Here is a 20898-nt window from a genome sequence, read left to right as displayed (position 1 = left end):
CTGACAGTCCGTGTATGGCAGGCGTGGGCAAACTACGGCCCGGGGGCCACATGCGGCCCGTTAACGCATTCACAACCAGCTAAATAAAAATAAATAAATAAAAAAATGGAAATTGACGTCTTTTGGTATTAAATGAGTTAAACGTTTTAATCCGGCCCGCCGAACTTGATAAAAATTCAATGAATAAACCTGGTTGATGTTTTATTTTCTAAATACTGTGGCGCGTCAAAGCGAGATATTTTGTTGTAATGCTTTTGTTCACTTTTCCTTTAAAATTAAATGTAGTTTTTTTCTTCGACGAGGTGAGTTTACCAAAACACTCCATCTAATCTGCTCCTCGTCCGGCCCCTCTGTCAAATTTTAGAACCCATCGTGACCCGCCAATCAAAAAAATTTTTAACATGGTTTCTGTGTCGGGAATTGTCAGCTATTGCGAGTCGTCTGAAACATATTCGCCGCGATAAAAGGGGGTTCACCGGACTACATCTGAGGACGTTGCGCTGTGCACATCCTAGTCAGAGTCACTTTGCAATAATTCACTTCCAGCTCTCAGCCGCTCTACATCAACAGTAGCATATAAGAAACAAAACCAAAACAAAAGACAAAATGGCTGTGCGAGTGCTAAAAATGCACAATAAAACCCGTTTATAAAGTCAGGAGGAAGGGAAGTAATCAACAGGAAGCACCAAAAAAAAAAAAAAAAGTCCTCCAAGAAAGGAAGGAAACTATCTTTCTGTTTGTGGGCTCGGATAAATGTGACCACATTCGGCAAGTTTGCTCACCATGGCAGCGGCGGCTGAGGCCTGGTTCACCTGGTGCTGGGTGGCCTTAATTTTAGCCTGCAGGTGCGCCGGCGGGTGGAAGTACTTGCACTTCTCGCGGGAGCACCGCCCCTTGATGTAGTCCATGCACACGGTGACAGTGTTGTCGTTGGTGTCGATCATGGTGCTGTCTGCGGGGTGGGCAAAGCGGCAGTCGTCCTCCCCCCGGGAACAGTTTCCCCTCTGGTACTCGCGACACACCTAAGCCAGAGACACGGTCATAAGAATATACAGTGGTATAACAAGTGGTGATTTGTTTTGAAATCAAGATCATAGCTTAGTTTATTCATATTCCCCCCAACCCAAAAAAAAAACTGAATAAAATCAGGGCTGCAACTAATGACTATTCTAATAATTGATTAATCTTTTCATTAATTTGTCAATTAAGCGATTTATCAGATATAAAAAAAAACCAAAAAAAAAAAAACACCTCATCTGCAATGGTATTTGATTGACAGGTGAGCGAAGCGTTGCATTCATGGACACGCCCACAGCGTTTGAAAACACAAAAACAAATGAAAACAATACAAAAATTGACGCCGCCATGCTGAGTTAGCGAGTTACGTGACTAATCCACTTGCAGTTGTAACGTCCGACATGTATTTTGTATTTAATACAGAGCAGTGACACAAATGCAGGTCAACAATCATCATTGTGATGCTTTTGGAGCTTCCTTATTCTGGCTTCACATTATTTAAACAGCATTTCATTGGCCTATGAGGTTACACTGATTATGCCTGACACGATAAAAAAAAGAAAAATGTAAAAGCAGCTGGTAGACATTTAGTGCGCTATTTCTTTTATTGTTGCAAAGTTGCTCATGCAATTTATAATTACATTTTTGTTATAATTTGCCACAATTTTACTGGCATGCAAGCACTTTATGCTCCACCATTTTTTTTTTTTTTTGCTCTCATAAAAACAGCACGGCGCGAAGCACAAATCACTCTGCTTTTTATGTTTATGCAGATTAAGTATGAGTCATCAAGGCTTTTATCTGTCTCTGTGGCTGGTGCGCAGTTCCAAAAACTACAATAAAGTTAAAAATGGATGAGACCTGCAGTCTTTGAACAAGAAAAAAAAAAGGACTCATTTGATCATATTCCTCCTTGAGGTGCGGTAGAGTCGAGCAGTGACTCCCAATCACTATGCTGCAGCACATTAGTGCCAGCTGTCGTGCAGGAAATTTCCTAAACTCACCTAACTGATCCGAGAATTATACTTTATTCACTACAAATATATTTATTCATTTACAGATGCTATGCCAACACCAGGCAGAGTAATACAATGCGCTTCCACTAGAGGGCAGACGACAAGGTTAATCTGTTGCCGTCTCGATAAGACTTTATGCAGTATGGGAAATTCAGTTGTCATTCTTATTAATAGACACAAACAAAGAGCTGCAATGAGGAGGGATTAAAAATCAATATAAATATAAACAGGAGAAAATAAAAGAATCAGATGTTGCATGGTAATGGTAATTATAGACAAAAAGTCTCAACTAATTAGCCCATATTGCATACTTAGTACCACCGGTCAGCATATGCGAGTGTGTGAGAAAATTGCGACTGAGATCAAGATTATTTCAGCATACGGTGTATACTTTGGAATGTTTTTGTTTGGTGGTGTGCAGTAAGATCTTTCTAATAAAAAATATGTGCCTTGGCTCAATGGAGGTTGGCAAACACTGAAGGAAAGCAACTTTTGAAGTTCTTGTGAGACAATTTCTGTTGTTCACGTTTGGGACAGCAGGGGGCAGCACAATCCAAATTAAAAATAATAAATAAAAATTCAACATGTGTAGTTTGTAGCGTGTTTTGGTTCAAACAAAAGCTCAGTATGCACATCTGGATACTCGCTTGCTGATGTAAATGATTGCAAGCATTTGTGGTAGTCTTGCATCATTTCAATCAAGATCTAAATTAGGAATGATTTGTATTCATCATGATCTCGCCACTGCTGATTTGAGCTGATGAAATACAAAACGTCTCTTGGTAGTTTCTGTGATGAAAGCCACATTTGTTGTTAAAATTGTACATTTCCGAGTAAAAACAACAAATGCCCCATGAGGAGTTTTCGTTTGAGTTTTTTTTTTTTTTTCAGACGCGTCCGGTTTATGTCATTTCAAGAGAAGAAGGCTGCAGTTACCTCAAGTCTGTCTGTTCTCAGCAGTTTCTGGGCTGCAGCGGCAGCGTTGGGGACTTGGCTGACGGCGGGGCTGGAAGCCATGAGGACTGGGGTGCTGGGTAGGATCTCTGGAGGCATCAGGCCTGGCGACACGGGGCTCAGGTAGGGATTAAACGCCGCGACGGCAGCTGCGGCCGCAGCGTTGCCGTTGGTGGCCAGGCCGGGCGTCACTGAGAACATGGGCTGAAAGATGGAGGAAAAGAGTTTAGGGTGATCTCGTTGTGCAGACAATAAAGCAGAAGATAAAATCTGCTGCACGCAGAGATATTAAATGAGCTGCATTGTCTCCATTTTCACAAGTCTGCAGTCTCGCTGGGAGACAAAATGTGGGTACGTTCATGCGTGTGCTGAGTGTTTTTTGAACGTGACACAAAAAATGAAATGGAAAGTAAAAACACAAAAACACAGCACTTTGCTTTCTATATTCAAAAAGGAGTGGGAAGAAGAAATTGCGTCCCTTCTTTATATACTGTTAATTCAAACATCCATTCTCCTACGATATTATTATTATATCATTATTATTATTATTAAAATTCAAAATCTTTTCCGATTGTTCATATTTTAAATTATATTTCACTCCCCTCTCAAGCGCTAAATAATTTTCAAAAATGATTTCTGCTAATATTTTATGATTTACTTTGTACACTGTTTGCAATTTTGACTAAATCTGCGAGTTGTAACAATTGTGGCTGCAAGAGTGTGATCCAGATGGCCGACTGGATTACCCTAATTGACCCTTTTTTTTTTTCAGTCAAAAGTAAACTGATGAAATGTATGTAGTTTTGGCAACAAATCTGTACACAGTAACTAAAACAATGTTAAAATGTTAAGCTTACTAATGACCTAGAACCTCTTTGACATCTACTCAAAAACAGTTTTTAATCTTATAGAGCCCACCAAATGGCGCCAAATGACAGCTTTTATCTAAATCAAGCTCCTCAATTCACCTTAAATGACGCCCAAGATGCCAGTAGATGACAAAAAAGCAATACTTTTATTGCTTTGGCTTGAGTACAAAACCAGCTCGGAGAGTTTAGGGCTGCATCAATCAATCATAAAACATGACTAATTTCATTACAAAAAAAAAAAAAGGTCAAAGCAAAATCCATCCATGCAAGATAAAGTAAAATGTGTCCCACAACAGCACTTCTACGATTGCCAGCGCAAGGTAACGCGTCCATGTTAGCACTAAATCGTTTTAGTGACGAAAACAAACATACACGAGCTGCCAATTGGCCACCTGTCAAGTCGCTCAAGAAGTAGACTTGCTAACGGGTTAGCCAACTCTACACTCTGACACCCATGTCACTCACCGGGTCACAGATACTACATGAAGTACAAAATTTCCATGTAGGTGAATGCCGAACCTCCCATGAGTGGGTTCGTTGTTTTGCATGTTTGTGGGCGCGTCTCCTCACCATAGGCGATAGCTGCGTGGCAGGCATCATGGCATTGGCGAGCTGCATCTGCTGAGCCAGCATGACCATGTTCTTCTGCTGGATCAAATTGTTTCTGCCATTGATCTCCAGCTGGTTCTTTAGGTGCGGTGGAGGGTGCAGGTATTTGCAGTTCTCTCTGGAGCAGCGGCCCTGAAAGAGGAAGGACAAGGGTTTTCCTTATCTTATCTGTATTTATGGGCATTTAAAAGGTGAAACCGCTCATGTGGAGTCGTGAATGAGTATCTCAAATGTGTCTAAGTTAGTCGACTTGACAAAACTTAGTTAGCCCTCAAAATGGACTGACCCGCGATTGGTCGACAACCAGTCCGATGACTGTAAGAGTTTGCATTTTTTTTTCGCACCCAAGTCAGAGTCAAACTCATTTGTTTTTAAGTACTTGCCGACATCAAGACTGGGGTTCGATGCATGACAAGGGAAAAAGAGACCAATCAAATTGTTGTAATTGTCTTATTAGTTTTCAATTTAAATAAATGTATCCAAACATGACAACTATTTATATGGCTGTAAGTCGACAATGGATCAAATAAAGTAAAAAATGTAAATATTTTATTCTTAACTTTAGAAATTATGAAACTTGAAAAAACAACAACAACAAAAAAAAAAAAGATCTTTTTCAGCTCCAACCAATCTCATGACCAGATCGGACAACTTTTCAACTTTTTATCATCATGAAAACAATCCCGCTTGTTTCTTAACGTAAATTAATGTGGTACATTTTCATTTATTTTTTGGGGAAAAGGCGCCAAAAGACGACCAATCATGGCTCACCTCCAGAAAACAGGTGAGCTGCGATTGGTCGCCATCTGAGCCCCTAGCAACCATGATGTCATTTTCAGTCAACAGAAGTGAAAAAAAAAGAAGTGAAACGGCCAAAAACGGGTGCATTTCACGATTTAACTCATTTTCCACAAACGCAATATTAATCAGAATGACATTTTCGACCGGTGAAGACGCATAGGGGGGGGGGGAGCCCAAACACAAAAGGCATTAACGCATGAACTCAGGGTCATGCAACAGGTGGCCTGAGCACACGCCACACATTACGTGACGTAAAGGCCAACACAGACGTTTTGGAAGAGACCGACAGGCCCGGTTGACCTCACTGAACAGCCCCCACTGGGAGACGTCTCAGTACTCTGTCATGACTTCACTCTCCTTCGCTTTCAGTCATACTGGATTACCAGACAGGTGCAAGGGTGAGAGAGGAGTGGGGTCACGGCGAAGAAGTGTACTTAGATTGCAGGGGGCGCTTTTGGTCCACTTAGTGTGAAGTTGCTGTCTCAAGTTGTTATTGGATCTCGTGGCGACTGAGATGCACACGTCTGTCTATATATAGTGTTGAAATACAAAGTGGATATGCAGATGCAACTCAACAAATTAGAAGTGCTTCTTTATTTTTGTGGTTTTATGAAAAAAAAGTGAAACTGAATAGAAATTCATGGACAGCCAATTTTATTCATATTTAAAATCATATAGTTTATGTCAAATTTAATTCCGGGGGGATATTATGACCAACATTAGAAAAAATATAATAAATATTTCACTCAGTGTGTACTGGATTTATACCACACATTTTGATTTGAACTATTGAAATCAATTGTGTTTACCACAATATTCAAATTTATTGCAATGTACTTGTACAGACATGACTAATTGATAATAAATCGAATTGTAGAATTCACGATATTGCTGATTTTGGACTTACTATTTTTTTTTGTCACAGTTGGCTTTTTATCGTATGGTAAATCTCGATTAGATCTTACTCCTTGTTTTGACGGTTGTTTAATAATCCTTGCTATTGGAGGGGGACAGGGACTTAGCAATACCGCAAAAAGGAAATGGAAAAAAAAGTGGAAAAACTGCAAATGATTGATGCTCCCTAAAAAAAAAAAAAAAATACTATTATTACAACCGGTAATTTAAATTGCAAATATATCATAAGCTATAATCCCAAATCACCCTATAACATTTAAAACATTACGCTTAACAAATGAATACACAAAAACACCTAAATCACAACTTGCATTTGAATTTGTACTAAACAGACCCATGCAGCGAAAAGATTGCATGATTCATGAACATTTTTGCAAAAGGTTGATTTATTTATTTATTTTTTTGCTTTTTTTTTCACGATTGATGTCAACGCTAAATCTAAGCCGAGCTGCAGGATTCTCCTCACCTGGGTTGAAAAGTGGAAATGACACTTAAAGCGTGTGTGTGTCATTCAAAGAATGCAGTGGGGGCGATGGGGGCAGAATGGGCTCATGTGTGTGTGTTTGTGTGTGCTGTGCAGAGGCGACAGATCACGTTGCGTTCACCCTGTTTGACCCGACACATTGACAACCGGATTGGCAGGTCAAACGCGATTATAATGCCTAATAAACATCCAGTTTTGCTGGTAGCCATTAAAAAACAACAACTCATGTCCAAATAGCTGAATCATTTGCATTAGTGGAGGCGGTGCAGCCATATTCACTGAGCAGTGAGCGCTAGCCCGCGTCAGGGGGAATGTTAGAACTTGCGCAAGTGAAGATCAATACGGATCACCGCACGCCGAGTGAGAACACAGATGTGATTGAAAGAAGAAGGATGATGATTATGATTAGCGAGGAGAGAACATCACCCCTTCCGCTATGTTTGTGGTTGTCCCTCTGATCGTGACATCAACAGCCTCGAGTCGCGGCTCGAGACGGTAACCACGGCAACAGAGGAGCCAGACACTCTCAACGCGACATCATAGTGATTCCTTGAGTTGTTCTGATAAGTGAGTTGCACAGAAGCTTGACAATGAAAATACTGAGAACATCCTGCCCCGCAGTACGGACCATGAGGTGGCCTCCTGATGACAGCCCCTTTGGTCCGGTGTTCCTTTTTTAATTAAATTTTAATTAAAAGTACACGCAAACACTGGACAAAGTTAAAAAAAATAAATAAATAAATAAATGGTATTCGGCATGCTGTATGACATTATATATGTGACAAAAAGTATGACATTATATTTGTGACAAAATTCTAAGCAAATTTGGAGCACAAATGTGTGTTTTCCCAGCAGATATTTTGAATGATATTTTTATTCTTTATTTTTTTAACTTAGATCAATTCAATTGTTTTTAATTTGATCTTATTCGATGTAATTATATTTTGTTTTAAATAAGTAAAAAAAAAATTCAAGACAAAATGAAGTACATACATTGTGATTCAGCACATAATGTTTAAAGAGATTTACTTAATCTTTAAATTGACCAGTTCATTTGACCTTTTCATGGTTGTTCTGACCTACTAGTTTAGGTCAAATATTATATTTAGAAAGAAATATTATACAATAACACTGTGCCTTATGCTGGCTATAAAAAACTATATATAATATATAAATATATAAAAATAATATTTTTAGCCGTCTCAGGGGGGCGGCCATTTTCTCACTTCAGTCGACTGAAAATGACATTACAATTGCTCAGAGCTCCGGGAACAACCAATCAAGACTCACCTATTTTCTGAAGCTGAGCCATGATTGGTCATTAACTGAGTACAGAGCAACTGTGTTGTCATTTTCAGTCGACAGAAGGGACAAAATGGCCGCCCTGTGACATGTTTAAAAACAGTTGGATTTTACTGCTTAATTCACATTCCGCAAACGCAATATTAATCAGAACGCCATGTTTCCACTAGTGGGCCTACAGAGAACATATTCTTGCAAAGACAATTTTTGGTGTGACTTCCCCTTTAAGAATTTGGCACAAACTTAGTATTCGACTTTAGTGCTCGAGGTGGTACTAGTACACATTATAAAGCAATTGAGAAATTTGTAAGATTCTTCCATCTTGGGTGGCGCTTAACATGCGCAAGGTTCTGGTATCATATAGACACGTATCTTTTCCCCTGGGTGAAATCAGACTTGCCAAAAATACATAATGTGGCTACCGTGCGGCCTGATTGATGATGCTAAATTGTAAAAACACGTCCCGCCCTGATGGCGCACTCGTCCTCCGAATGGTTACACACCCTTGCTTTTGAAACTTTGTGAGGTTTGAACAAACAATGAAGTGAGGTAAAAAGAATGCTGGGTGGGGCTGCGTCCCATCCTTTTGGAGAGGAGAGGAGGCATGCGGCAAGTGGTATGCATGAGTACAGATGCACTTTGCTTCACCTAACCATCTGAACAACATCATACTCCCACGGCGAAAACAGAAATATTCTACCCCCCTAAAGGAGAAGCGAGAGCACAGCAGATAATGCGACTCAGTTATACAATACTGCTGCTGTTTGGAAGATTTAGCAGCATTTTTGGCTGATGTGTAACATTCAAAACACTCCGAAGGATCAATTTGCTTTTCAAGTAACAGTCAACCCAGTTGTTAATAAGTGCTTGCACAGATGTAAAAAAAAAACAAAACTAAATACTACTCACAGAGATTACTTTCACAATTATTGGTACCCGTACCGTTTATGGATCAATGCATTATATTTGACTTTGGCTTTGCAAAGTGCGCAAATGACTTTAGATTTCTCCAACCAGCGTCGAGCAAGTTAAGAGTCCATGTTTGTTCATCGTTGCCCCAGTGACACGTCGACCCCCGGAGGCATTAAATAGAACTGCATCAACTGTGTTCTTAACGCTATAAATATATTATATTTACACTTGACATTGACAGTGCTAATTAAAGGGGACGTCAACCCCAAAATTTTCTAGACAAAAATATGTTCTATGCAGCCGCACTAGTCAAAAAATTGCATTCTGATTAATATCGCGTTTGCGGAATATGAGTTAAGCAGTAATATCCACCCGTCACTTCTGTCAACTGAAAATGACATCACAGTTGCTCAGGGCTCAACTAACGACCAATCATGGCTCAGCTTCCGAAAACAGATCCCTGAGCAAATGTGATTTCATTTTTCAGTCGACAAAGTGAGAAAATGGCTTTCCCTGAGATGGCTAAAAATAGGTGCATTTTGCTTATTTTAGCTCAAATTTTTGGGCGGGTTGACGTCCCCTTTAAAACATAAATAATCTATAGAGGACCTCCCAAAAGTGAGTACACAACTCACATTTTTTTGGGTAAATATTTTATTACCTCTTGAAATGGCACAGCTGTGATACAAAGTAGTCAGCGTAAAGCTTCTAGAAGAGTGTAGGTTGACTGTCCCATCGAAAATAAAACAACACATAGCCATTAATGCCTGAGTCAGCACACGCCCGCCATGATTACCCTCAAATAAGGCTTTTGCTTTTGTTGCCTAACAGACATTTTTGGCATGCTGTGATGAAACCGAGCTTGAACTTTAGGACGATTATTCCAAAAGATATGTTTGGCGCAAACAACACGGCTCATTATCAAAAGAACACCAAGTAAAAGCATAATGCTCTGGGGTAGTTTTTTTTTCTTCAGTTACAACTGGTAGAGGGAATTATGAACAGTTCCAAATAGTCAGCATTCGCACAAAACATTCAAGCTTCGTGTGGAAAGCCAAATAAAGTGTCAGGAAAAGCCTACTAGAACATCTGAAATGGATTTGTGGTTATCCGAGGCACTTCAAATTGTGTCGGGTGTGTGCTCACTCAATTAAGTGAAAATGTGACTGATTCATTTTGAACACAACCACATCCCAGTTAGAACAGAGACTATGAGTCAGGCCCTCGCCAACGTCCATGACCTTAATGGTGGACGGGTAAATATTCCCACAGACGCACTCCCCAATTTGCGGAGTGGAAGCTATTAAATCTGAAAAAGGAGGATTCTATTTTTGTGCAATATCAGGTTAGTTCCAAGTCCATGAGGGACGGAGAGATTTGCGGTACTCTCTGTATCATAATGTTTACATCTCATGATAATTAGGATCATTGGAATCTGTCGTTCGGTAGGGATGGCTCGGATCCCAGTATGTGAGGCTCTACTGTTCTTTGGCCCGCGTTCCAGTGACTTCTGTCCAAACATACCCGGAGATGAAAGCGCTTTCTCCTCTCGCGCACACTGTGAATGAAGCTTTGTGTTGCCGGCCAGCAGCAGCCACTCAAAGGCTCACGCCCGGTGGTTGGTCTCTTGTTGAACATGCCCTACCTCAAATCCAGCAGAAAAGTACGGTAAAAAAAAAATATTTAAGTTGATAACATGCCAACGATGTGCATATTCACGACGTTGGAATCTTTTGAGAAGCACTAAAATAAACGACAGAAATGTGATAGTTATTCAGTGGTTAGTCACTGACAGGGCAGCGGTTGACTTGCCACTCAGTTACTTTGAGAATCTGTGAATGAATGGATTTCGGTTTCTACGCGCTTTGTGATTGACAGGCGACACGCTCGGGCTATTTACCCAAAGTCAACTGGTATGGGCGCGAATGAAGTTTCGATACTGAACATTTGGCACCACAAACTGAATGCAAACTCTTAGTAAAAAATAAATAAATAATAGCTGCAGACAAGCAAGTGATAGCTGTGAAGAGATGAAGATAAATCAACCGTCTTTCATCAGAGAGAACATCGGTGCACTGAGCCCAGAGTGACCCGGCCAAAGTTTTTTTTGGAGATACGAGTCATCCTTTGGCCTTTTTTTTTGCTCTGACAAAATTACACCTTTAAAACAACCTCATAGGTTTGTCTTGAAATCTGCTAGCTTAACGCTAACACATAATGGGAAATACCAAATACAGCCTAAGACAATAGATCAACATGGGGTTTAATTCTTTACATTTGGTTTAATTATGATCATTTTTTTATATATACAGAAAAATATTGAAGTTAAAAAAAAAAACATTGCAAAATATGTGTATGGTTTAATCAGGGGGAGGCTGGAACGGATTAACAGCATTTCCATTCATCTCAACCAGGACAGATAATTTGTGATACAAATTGAGTTAAGAGCAACATAAAAAAAAATTAAACCCATATCTCAAGGCGCCACTGAAAATCCATATTGAAAATGAATACTGCTGACAGCAATAAGTCTTGAAAGTCCTGACATGGAACATGCACTTTGAGAATATAATTAAATATCAACAGGATACTTGCTTTGACGCAGAAGAAAAAAAAAAAAAAAAACTTTCTCTACAGAATGTGGTGATGGACAAAAGGCAAATCCCAGTGCTTTACTAGAACCACACTTAGCAACTGTTCCTAAAAAAGAGTGAAAAAGTGAGCCACGCCAGCTCGGTTTCTTGTTGCCATTGCATATCTATTTCAGACCCGGCACAACACTCATACCCTTATGATTATGTGCATAGCACACACTGATGCTCATTGCACTGCCGAGTGGTCAGGGAACGGATATGTGATCAGGACGGCTTATGAAGACGTGGAAGGGTGGGAGTTGTTAATCTACGATAATAGTTACCGTTTGCCCCTGGTGACGCATTACCACCCTGCCTGAACAATGGCACAAAAGATTATGGGTGAGAGTGCAGCTATAAAACTAAGATACACGGAAGCATTCTAAACATTGAGGGATAAAATGTGCGGGAATGTGAGTTGTCTATTCTAGATGGAACTGGCAAATATTTGGACAACCATATCTGGACATGTGATCATTGCAGTCAGAACGAGTTGGTCCTTCAGTCTCTGACAGCAAAAAATTGTCCAAAATGTTCAATTCAGGAGAGCAAAAGGTCGAGCACAAACAAACGTGATGCGTGCTACGGAGGTGCAGCATCTTGAGATTTTTTTTTTTCTTTTAACCTATTAAGTTAACTTCAGCAATGCCAAAGGCTAGACCAATATGTTTTTCATTCTGATGGGTGCTTGAGTCAGAATATACAAAATCTGTGAGTAAGCAGCGCAATTTTGTGACCCATTGGAAAACATTAAATCGTCTGATTTTTTTTTTTTACAGACTTTTAAAGTGAAATCAAAGATTTGTTTCCAAACAAATTAATCATGTCCGACGATACTGAGATGAGTGTTGAACTTCACTCATTCACTCCCATTGACGGGTATATACGTCGAAAAGTCCATTCATTTTACCTATGCAGGCAGTGAATGTAATTGTGTGTATGTGTGTGGGGGGGGGGGGGGGGGTGAACTGTCTTACAGAAAATTTCAGTTATTGAGATTTTTGAATGAGGCTAAAATGGCGCCCAGTGACACATTTATGCCCCTCCCCCATTATACAAAAATTTGAGCGCGACAATTGCACTATGAAGTTCGTATGCTTACACTCGAAAAATTATTCTTTCTTTTAGGAGAGCCCGCTCACACATACTAAGATACATTTGTGCAGCTCAAACATAGTAAAGTGCGAGCAAAAGAATGATTCCAGACGAGGAAGCATCCACGGGTGCGTTTTAGCGCTTGGCTTGTTTTGTCATAATTTTGAAGCCTCATTGAAATGCTTGGGGACTTTTTTTTTTTTTGTTAATCATTCAAATGTGTCTAGGTTGTTGACAATCCTCTCTGCAGTGAGTCAAATTTAGATTTTCACTTGACAGGGACTTTAAATTTTGCTATACAAAAACATTTGCAAATTGCTCTTGGAGGCTTTCGAGTAGTTGATTCCGTATAGTGCTCGTCACGGGGCGGCAGTCTTATTATTTGTGTACACACAAACAGTCGAACAGCGTGAGTTATTCACACCCGAGAGGGTGTTGTTTTGAAGAAATGCCTCAGGTCAGATGTCACGTACACAGGAACTCTGTGTCCAAAGTTAGACCGCTGTGGATTTTTTTTTTTTTATTATCTCACCCCTTGCACTGCATTTGTTTTCCCCTCCACAAATGCTTTCCTGTGAATTTATTGTATGGCGCTTTTGTTTGGGCATTGCTGAGGGGTGCTCATTTCTCGGCTGTTTATCTCAATCGGGCATTTCTCTTTTGAATTTTTTTTTTTATTCAAGACTACTATTTTTTTCACTGGTATTGTACAGACACACAGACGCGCACACACACACAATAAGGTACGAAACGTGAACTGTAGACGAATAGAGACTTTGAAGACGACACTGGTGGCAACTTTGTGTAACACACCTCAGCACTTCAAGAGGGGGGGGGGGGGGGGGGAAACCTGAGCGACACGCCACTTCCTATCTTTGATCCGTGCGCTCCTTTTCTATCTCATCTGCAGTTTCCATCTGAGCTCTGCGGCGCCTGCATTGTAAAATGTACACATGTGCTCCTCCAAACAGTGAATTTACAGAATCAATCCGGCACATATTACACTAATCTGATCTCAAAAACGCTAATCCTATCTGCAGCTCTAATCCCACTGTCAACTGGCCTAATCCTGTTTCTGTATGTGATTATCCCCTTCGGACTTGGCACCAGCTAAAGCAGGATGTTTTCACCCCCCCCCCCCCCCCCTCGTCTTTCTATTAAGGACGAGAAAGCCGACAGCAGAGTAGGAGTAATTCAATTTGTTTCTGACACTATTTTTAAAATTATGTGAAGATTTTAACCTGAAGTAAAACAGGAGAATACATTTGGTGCTTCTTAAGGCACTTTCTCATTTAACTGAGTTAAGCGCTTAAATTGGATTGCTAATCGAGATGATATACGAGCACTGTATGGTGTCAGAACAGAAAAAAAAGAATAAGAGACTCATTTGATGGTGCATTGCAGCATGGCTGAGCATCGGCAGACCCGATCAAAATGAAGCATAAACAGCACAGATGCTAGACACAAGAGGAATTTATAGAAAATTCCTTCAAGGATCACCTGGAAAATTATTATGTGGGTGGATGACCTTTAAAAGAGCCCGTAACGGAGAGAGACTGCCATTTCCAAGACAGTTTCGAATATGTGCTTGTGCAAAATACTGTCAAGCGTGTAAATAAAGACCGCACCCAGACATCCAGATGGATTCTTCGTCATATTCAAAGCAGTAAAAAAGGCGTTTAGCCTCAAGGTTGGACACCATTAAAAAAAAAAAAAAAAAAAAGCTGCATCTCTCTGCTCCTCCCAACCACAAATGAGAGGCTAATGAGTGGTACGGCTAAAATTCCCAGTGTTTTTCCAGAGTGGAAATCTATTTTCAGTATCGCTTGTCCTCATTACGTTTGACGGGTGAGTTGAAGCCGGCACCAGCTGATTTGGGAGAAGAGACGGGCTAAACCCTGGACTGGTCGTCAGTCAACTGCACATATAGACAAACAAGCATCCAAACAACCACACACACACACACACACACACACACACACACACACATCAGCACCTATGGCTAATTAAGAGTTGATTAACCTGACATGCATGTTTTGGGGGAAATGGGAGCGGTGAAAATCTACGCAAGGACGAGGAGAAAGCTCGTTTAGAAACCAGAATCTGTATGTGTATTCCTAAAAATGATGATATACTCGTGAAAGTTGAGGCTTCAGGTCAAGCCTTACATGCAAATATACCAATTATACAAACCAAATGTAAAAAAAAAAAAAAAACAAAAAAAACAAACTAAAACTGCAGCGTACAAATTCAAATGCACCGTTCCCCTCGAGCCCCGCTGCAAGTAGTAAAAATCCTAGAGTGTTTGACACCACTAGGGAAAAAAAATCATCATAGTGAATAGGTTTACTTATATAAGGGCTTAATCCACACCATCCGGCACCCAAAGCACTTTCCAAAGCCTCATATGCACACATTCACACATCAATGCGTGGCTGGCAAAGAAGCCGAACCGGCGACCCTTCGGTCACTGGGTCAATGTTCACATTGTAGCTCAATTATGATATTTTTTGCCCATATGGGACACATATCTGATATTAATCGGATACGTATGTGACGCATCGGCGGTATCAACGCTCATCGGCAAACATCTGATCAATACATCATCAATCACGCTCTGCACGGGCAGGAGAGAAAGCTCGGAAGAGTGCCGACATGGTCATTGAAAAGTTCTTCTGAGTAACAGTAGTTATTTTTCCATTTGGCTTTAATTTAAATCGCACTTGAAACGTGTAGCATAAAGTGGACACTTGTGGTGATAGTCGTAATTCAGCAACGCAGACGGTTCATTTATTACCCGTGGCAATGACGTGATGTCTCCATTAAATAAGGCGATCAAGGAGCGTTGACTCATATCCCCAAAATATTTCGACCTCCTCCCGTCTCATTACTCCGGCAACATGAGATGGTCAAATGAGCCCCAACACTCGTGTCACATCATGCATTGTGTTCACATTAGAAGTCGCATTTATTTATAATGCGAATGAGTCCATTAGTTGATTGGATTTCACAGTTAAAAAATAAATAAATAAATAAATAAGAAGTGATCTTTAAAGACTTAAAAAATAAAATAAAATAAAATAAAATTAAATTAATAAATAATACCATTCAGCATAAACCTGACAGGAGTACTGTAGTAAAAAGCTCAGTGGAAAAAAAAAAAAAAAAAGAAGAAAAAAGAATCAGCACTCAGGTCCCATCGTATACCTCTAATTAGGTTTTTTGAGAAACCACCGTGCCTGAGCAAGAACACCCAATCAAAGCCAGAAGGTGTGACCGACGTGGCGTCAACCCTTTGCTGTGCACTCGCAGGCACACACTCCGAGCCGGTCACCGACACACCCCTGCAGTTTAAAGATGAACAACATGACATCAACATTATTTGGATCAAAACAACACCGGCACTGAACTGCACTTCACAACAGAAAAAATGCCCAACCTTAATCAAGACTTTGATTAGAGTACTTTCAAACTCAAAAGGCAACATGTTTAAGCGGCAAACGAGTTTGGCTAACATCCATCGCCGCCCATGGCATGATTCTTTTTGTCTACATAACTTCAAGACCAAGTCAATACACAGCATAACCGCAAAAATATGCACATCAAACTTCGGATCCAATTTCACGAGTGACATTTTAACAACTCATCATAAAAAAAAAATTTAAAAAAAAGAGAATCTTGTATATATTGGACGCAAAGCCTGCATGAAGAAGCTAGAAGAATAAAAACTGACAGGCCCAGACACTTCTATCCTATGAAGGAATGCGCTTATGAAAACAAAACAGTCGCATGGTTAGCGCAGCTGGGTTGAATAATAAAATAAGTCAGTTATCAACTATGATTCGCATGTCGGCGACAAGCGCTAGCGGCGGCCGCGTGTGTGCGTGTAGCTTCCGGCATCTGTCTTTCATGCTCGGCAACAAGAGGAAGAGAAGGGACTGAGTAAACCTGACTGACGGTTTGAAACACTTCACGTGAGGGAGGGGCGGCTTTGCACGAGGGTTGAGTAAATGACGCTATTGCCCCGGGGTGCTCCGCGCACCTGCCAAGTGGGAGGATAATGGCTGAGTTGGGCTGTCTGTAGGTGGGATTGCAGGCGTGCGAGAAAGAAATGAAGAGATGTCATTAGGAAAAGCCAGAGCGCTTAGAAAGTTCCTAACTTGGAGTGCTTTGATTCCCTTGAAGAGTGCGCCTATCTGGACTACGAATCCGGAATATTACCCTAAAAAGGGAGGTGGGGGGGGTGCGGGGTTGTTGTGCCAGAGTTTACACCAGTATTTCCTGGATATGGCCAATCATCGTAAATTTAGGCTGCAGCGAACGTCTCCTCCCCTTCAGCGCGAACACGAGCCAAGACATTACCACACAGGCACAAGCAAACATAAAAAAAAACAGAGCCAAAGAAAATATTAGAAAGTCTGTTCAGAAAATAGTTTCTCACAATATGTACCCTTGTATTCTAAAAGTCCGACAAACATGTTTGGAAACTTTGGGTTGCTAATGCACTTTGTGGCTCCCCAGATCCCTCAGTGGTGATGGAAGAGATTTGCAGCATGCGAGAGGCAGCCAACGATAATGTTCTGCGTGAGCCGAAGCGTTGAAATAGCCTTCAGGAAATGATGATGAAATAATGAATGATTCTTTCACAGTATGGAAGGATCCTCAGCTAAGAATTGAACTAAGATTTGAAGAAAATCAAATTACAATTGAAGTAGAATGAGAAATTTTTTTTTTTTTTGCTCTAGTGTTTGGATGACTCACGACTTCCAAAACATTTGTGCTGGCGAATATTTCCTTGACTGAAATAAATCATATACATGGAATCTTTTATGGAACACGGCACAAGTTTACCTCTTATTTAATTTTTAACTTTAACTTTAAAAATCCAGCTGCATGATTTTCTCACAGCCACACAAGTGACTTAAACGTAACCTGTAACACGAGGCAACTCAGTCACGTATCTCAGTATCTCAGTCTGAGCAATAGGGGCATATAAGAGATACGAGAAGAATGTAGAGTCTGGTGGATATGAAAAAATAGGACGGCAGACGCCATGTTACCTCAGCGTGTTAACTACAGAATACAGCCAGTAAAGAGAAATACAGGATTGCGTCTTCAGAATACGACAAATTATAAATTGAAACTGACAGCACATCTGAAGTGACAACACTATCATGTGCTGTATCTGTGTCATAACATCGGCGTATTTTGTTAGAATATGAGTACAGACGTAAAATTATCTGCATCATTTATGAAGCCAACCGACAAACAGTAGAAACTACTTTTCCGTTGTTTTGTCTTGCAAATACCATATTTTCTTTGGACTATATGTCGCACTTAAAATCCTTTCATTTTCTCAAAAATCAAACAGTGAGCCTTATAAGCAGGTGTGCCTTTTTAGAAATAAATTTTACTTAGAATCCGGTGTGCCTTATACAATACGGTCAACTACGGCAGACGTGTGCGACAAACAGCCAGGCAACATTAAATGATTTGAATCTCGGCTCTCCGTCATCTCTACGGGAAGTAATCTTTCAGAAAATGAGGATTTAAGATTATTTAACAGGATAACCCGAGTGTCAGCTGTCCAGGCATCAATATTGGTTCCTCATCTGAACACGCACACCCAGAGGTGTTTATGGTGAACGGGCATGTCCGGGGCGCATACACACGGGAGGTGGGATGACAGAGAAGTGCTCATTGTCTTAGCAGTGTTATAAAGGGACTCAGTGTGATTGTGGGACAGAGTCAGCTGACACTGAGAAGAAAAAGGGTCAGTGATCTGATGAGGGTGTACACGCCGCGGAATGGTCAGCAAAAGAATGCCTCAGTGCAAGAGCGTGTAAGGCATAAATCCCCCCCGCTAAACATAAGGCCCTTTTGGCACAAAAGTGACAAAGCTATAAGAATAGAAGCATCAAAAGCAATTGCGAGACAAAAACAAAAGCCCCTGTAATGTAAGTGAGCTCTTAATAAAACCCGAGACGACAACACACCCCCGCGGCTTTGTGTCATAAAGAAAGCTCACTTTGAGAAAAAGCTTTACACTTTATGGATGACTGAATTCGGGGTAAATTCTTGAAAGGATTTCACCGTGGATGCACCCACAGATATCCAATTAAAAATCCAATTAGGAGGGGAGAATTTATGTGTGGAGTGAAACAGACAGAAGTCCGTGTGGACCCCGGAGAGGGTCGGGCATCACCGTAGGATTGGCTGCAAATCAGCATGGTACGACTGAAAACATATCGGGCGGATCAGAGGGGTGAAGAACTCGTCAACGCGAAAACATTCGTCTTAGTCAGATTATTTTGGGCATTATGATACTGCAAATACATGTTTTCTTTGGACAAGCGCGAGGGAGCAAGCAAACAGCCAAGCAAGCAATGGTAGGATCACTTTTATGAAGTCCTCATGCTGCAGATAAACACTGAATCAACATATTGATAACAATCAAAAGGAACGATTAATCTGTTTAGCATCAAATCACCTTTCGTAGGCAGCACACAAGTTTCCCACGGGTTTGTTCACACTGATGAATATTATGACACATATTTTTAATAACCCATATAACTAATAACCATCTCTATAATAGTAGACTTTTATTTTTCAACAATATATTTTTTTCCTCATTTTTATTGAACATATAAACAGAACAGAAATGAATATAGTCATAAGTAAAAAGATTTAAAAAATAAAAATTATTATTTTAAATATAACATATAATAACAGAAGTTAATAAAATATCAAGAATTAAGGATTTAATGCTGCAATTCAGTTTATTGTGCTGCTCCTACTGGTGTGCACACCTTGGCCACAGGGGGGCAGACTTCATCTACGATTACTGCAGTGCTTCTCAAATAGTGGGGCAGGCTCCCAGGGGGAGAGGCGGGTTCGATGCTGAGGGGAGCGCGTGTGAACCTGGGGAACATTGTAATTGCGCATACACTCCAGTAGTTGGCAGTGGCGCTCTCCTTGCCCAGTGTGCTTAGCAAGTTTTAACTCTATGGGGTAGGTTTGTTTTGCAACGAAAATGCTATTATATATAGTTGCGGCGAAGAGTGGGTGGTGGTGGGTGGGCGTGAATTGTTTTCTTCTTCCTAGGGGGGCGTAAAAGAAAATAATTGAGAAGCACTGTGTTACTGTAAGTGATTCGGATAGATGCTGTTTGTATTATTAATCTTTTTATTTTCTTTTAAATCAAGGATTCCTTCCACAGTCCAAAGACATACTGCAAAAATAGGGAGTGATATTTACTTGAAAATACTAGTATATTTTTTAAACAAATCTCACAAGAGTATTTGAACAAACGTAACAAGTTTATCAAATTAAAAAAGTGACTAGAGGGTTGAAGCAGATTTTTTTTTTTTTAACAGCAAATTTCATACACAAGCTGACTCAAAAAGGTGGAGGAGGATCAAATGCAACATCCAGGTTGATAAACGTGGATGAAATCCATCCAATTCCATATCTTTTTACAACCCAAAGGTACTGCCTAGACACTGGTAAAAGTCTAAACAATGTGAAAATTTTCCATTTCTTGTAAAGCCTCCTTTATAATACCCCCCTTTCAATTTGCGATTTTTTTTTTTTTTAAATGAGTGTTACTCATGAGAGTTTACAGTACATCAAGCTGGGCAATTCTCCTTTATAGCAACTGCTCCATTGGCTACTAAAAAGGTAACGGCAGCTTGAATGGGGCCATGTGCATTGTGTCATTTGATTTAGTGTACGCCGTGTGACAGAAGTGTCAAATAGACATTAGCCCCCTGAACCCAAAACCGAACACAGCAGCACACTGCGCGTGGCATGTTGATTTCATTCCCAAGCAGGATAACCGCTGTCGAGTAGCAACGTAACTAATATTTACACCACCGTGTATGTGTTTTGTGTTTTACCTGACTGTGCTACCTAACCACTCCACATAAACATGCTGTCATAGCATGAGGAGAAAAAAAAGGGAGCTGGAGAGAAAGACCAATAGAGGGAAAGGGATAGAGAGAAGATAAGGTATGAGGCCTTCGGCTCTGTGGGAATGTAATCTTGGCTCCGAGTGGAAACCTGCTCCAACAGCACCACGAACGCAGACAAAACACGCATGTGCGTGTGCACACGGTCGGCCTGTTTTTCCTCAGACATGATGGTGGTGGGTGTGTCGGGCGAGCAAGCAGACAGACTAAGAGGTTAATGGCATGGAGGTATGTATTCAAACTTTGCTTGTTCTAGACCGTTACCGCGCCGCTTGTTTTACGACAGAGTGGGCCTTGTTTGGTTAGACGAGGCTCTGCTGC

General features: G+C 40.6%; 1 protein-coding gene across 13 annotated transcripts in view; it reads right to left on the bottom strand.

The window, feature by feature from the left end:
- mbnl1 (muscleblind-like splicing regulator 1) overlaps nucleotides 1–20898 on the bottom strand; it is a 56067-nt gene that overhangs the window by 12188 nt on the left and 22981 nt on the right. For all 13 annotated transcript variants that reach the window (XM_088310564.1, XM_088310565.1, XM_088310566.1 and 10 more), the window contains 3 exons: nucleotides 4427–4597; nucleotides 2970–3191; nucleotides 783–1022 (listed from right to left, as the gene is read on the bottom strand). In XM_088310564.1, coding sequence (XP_088166690.1) covers nucleotides 783–1022; nucleotides 2970–3191; nucleotides 4427–4597 — 633 coding nt within the window. The remainder of the gene's footprint in view (nucleotides 1–782; nucleotides 1023–2969; nucleotides 3192–4426; nucleotides 4598–20898) is intronic.

This window comes from Idiotropiscis lumnitzeri, chromosome 12 (assembly GCF_059441095.1).
Source record: "Idiotropiscis lumnitzeri isolate Australia: NSW breed Sydney's pygmy pipehorse chromosome 12, RoL_Ilum_1.0, whole genome shotgun sequence".
Classification (NCBI taxonomy): Eukaryota; Metazoa; Chordata; class Actinopteri; order Syngnathiformes; family Syngnathidae; genus Idiotropiscis; species Idiotropiscis lumnitzeri.
The sequence above is the reverse complement of the archived record's forward strand: the minus strand, read 5'-3'. Positions and strand labels throughout refer to the sequence as shown.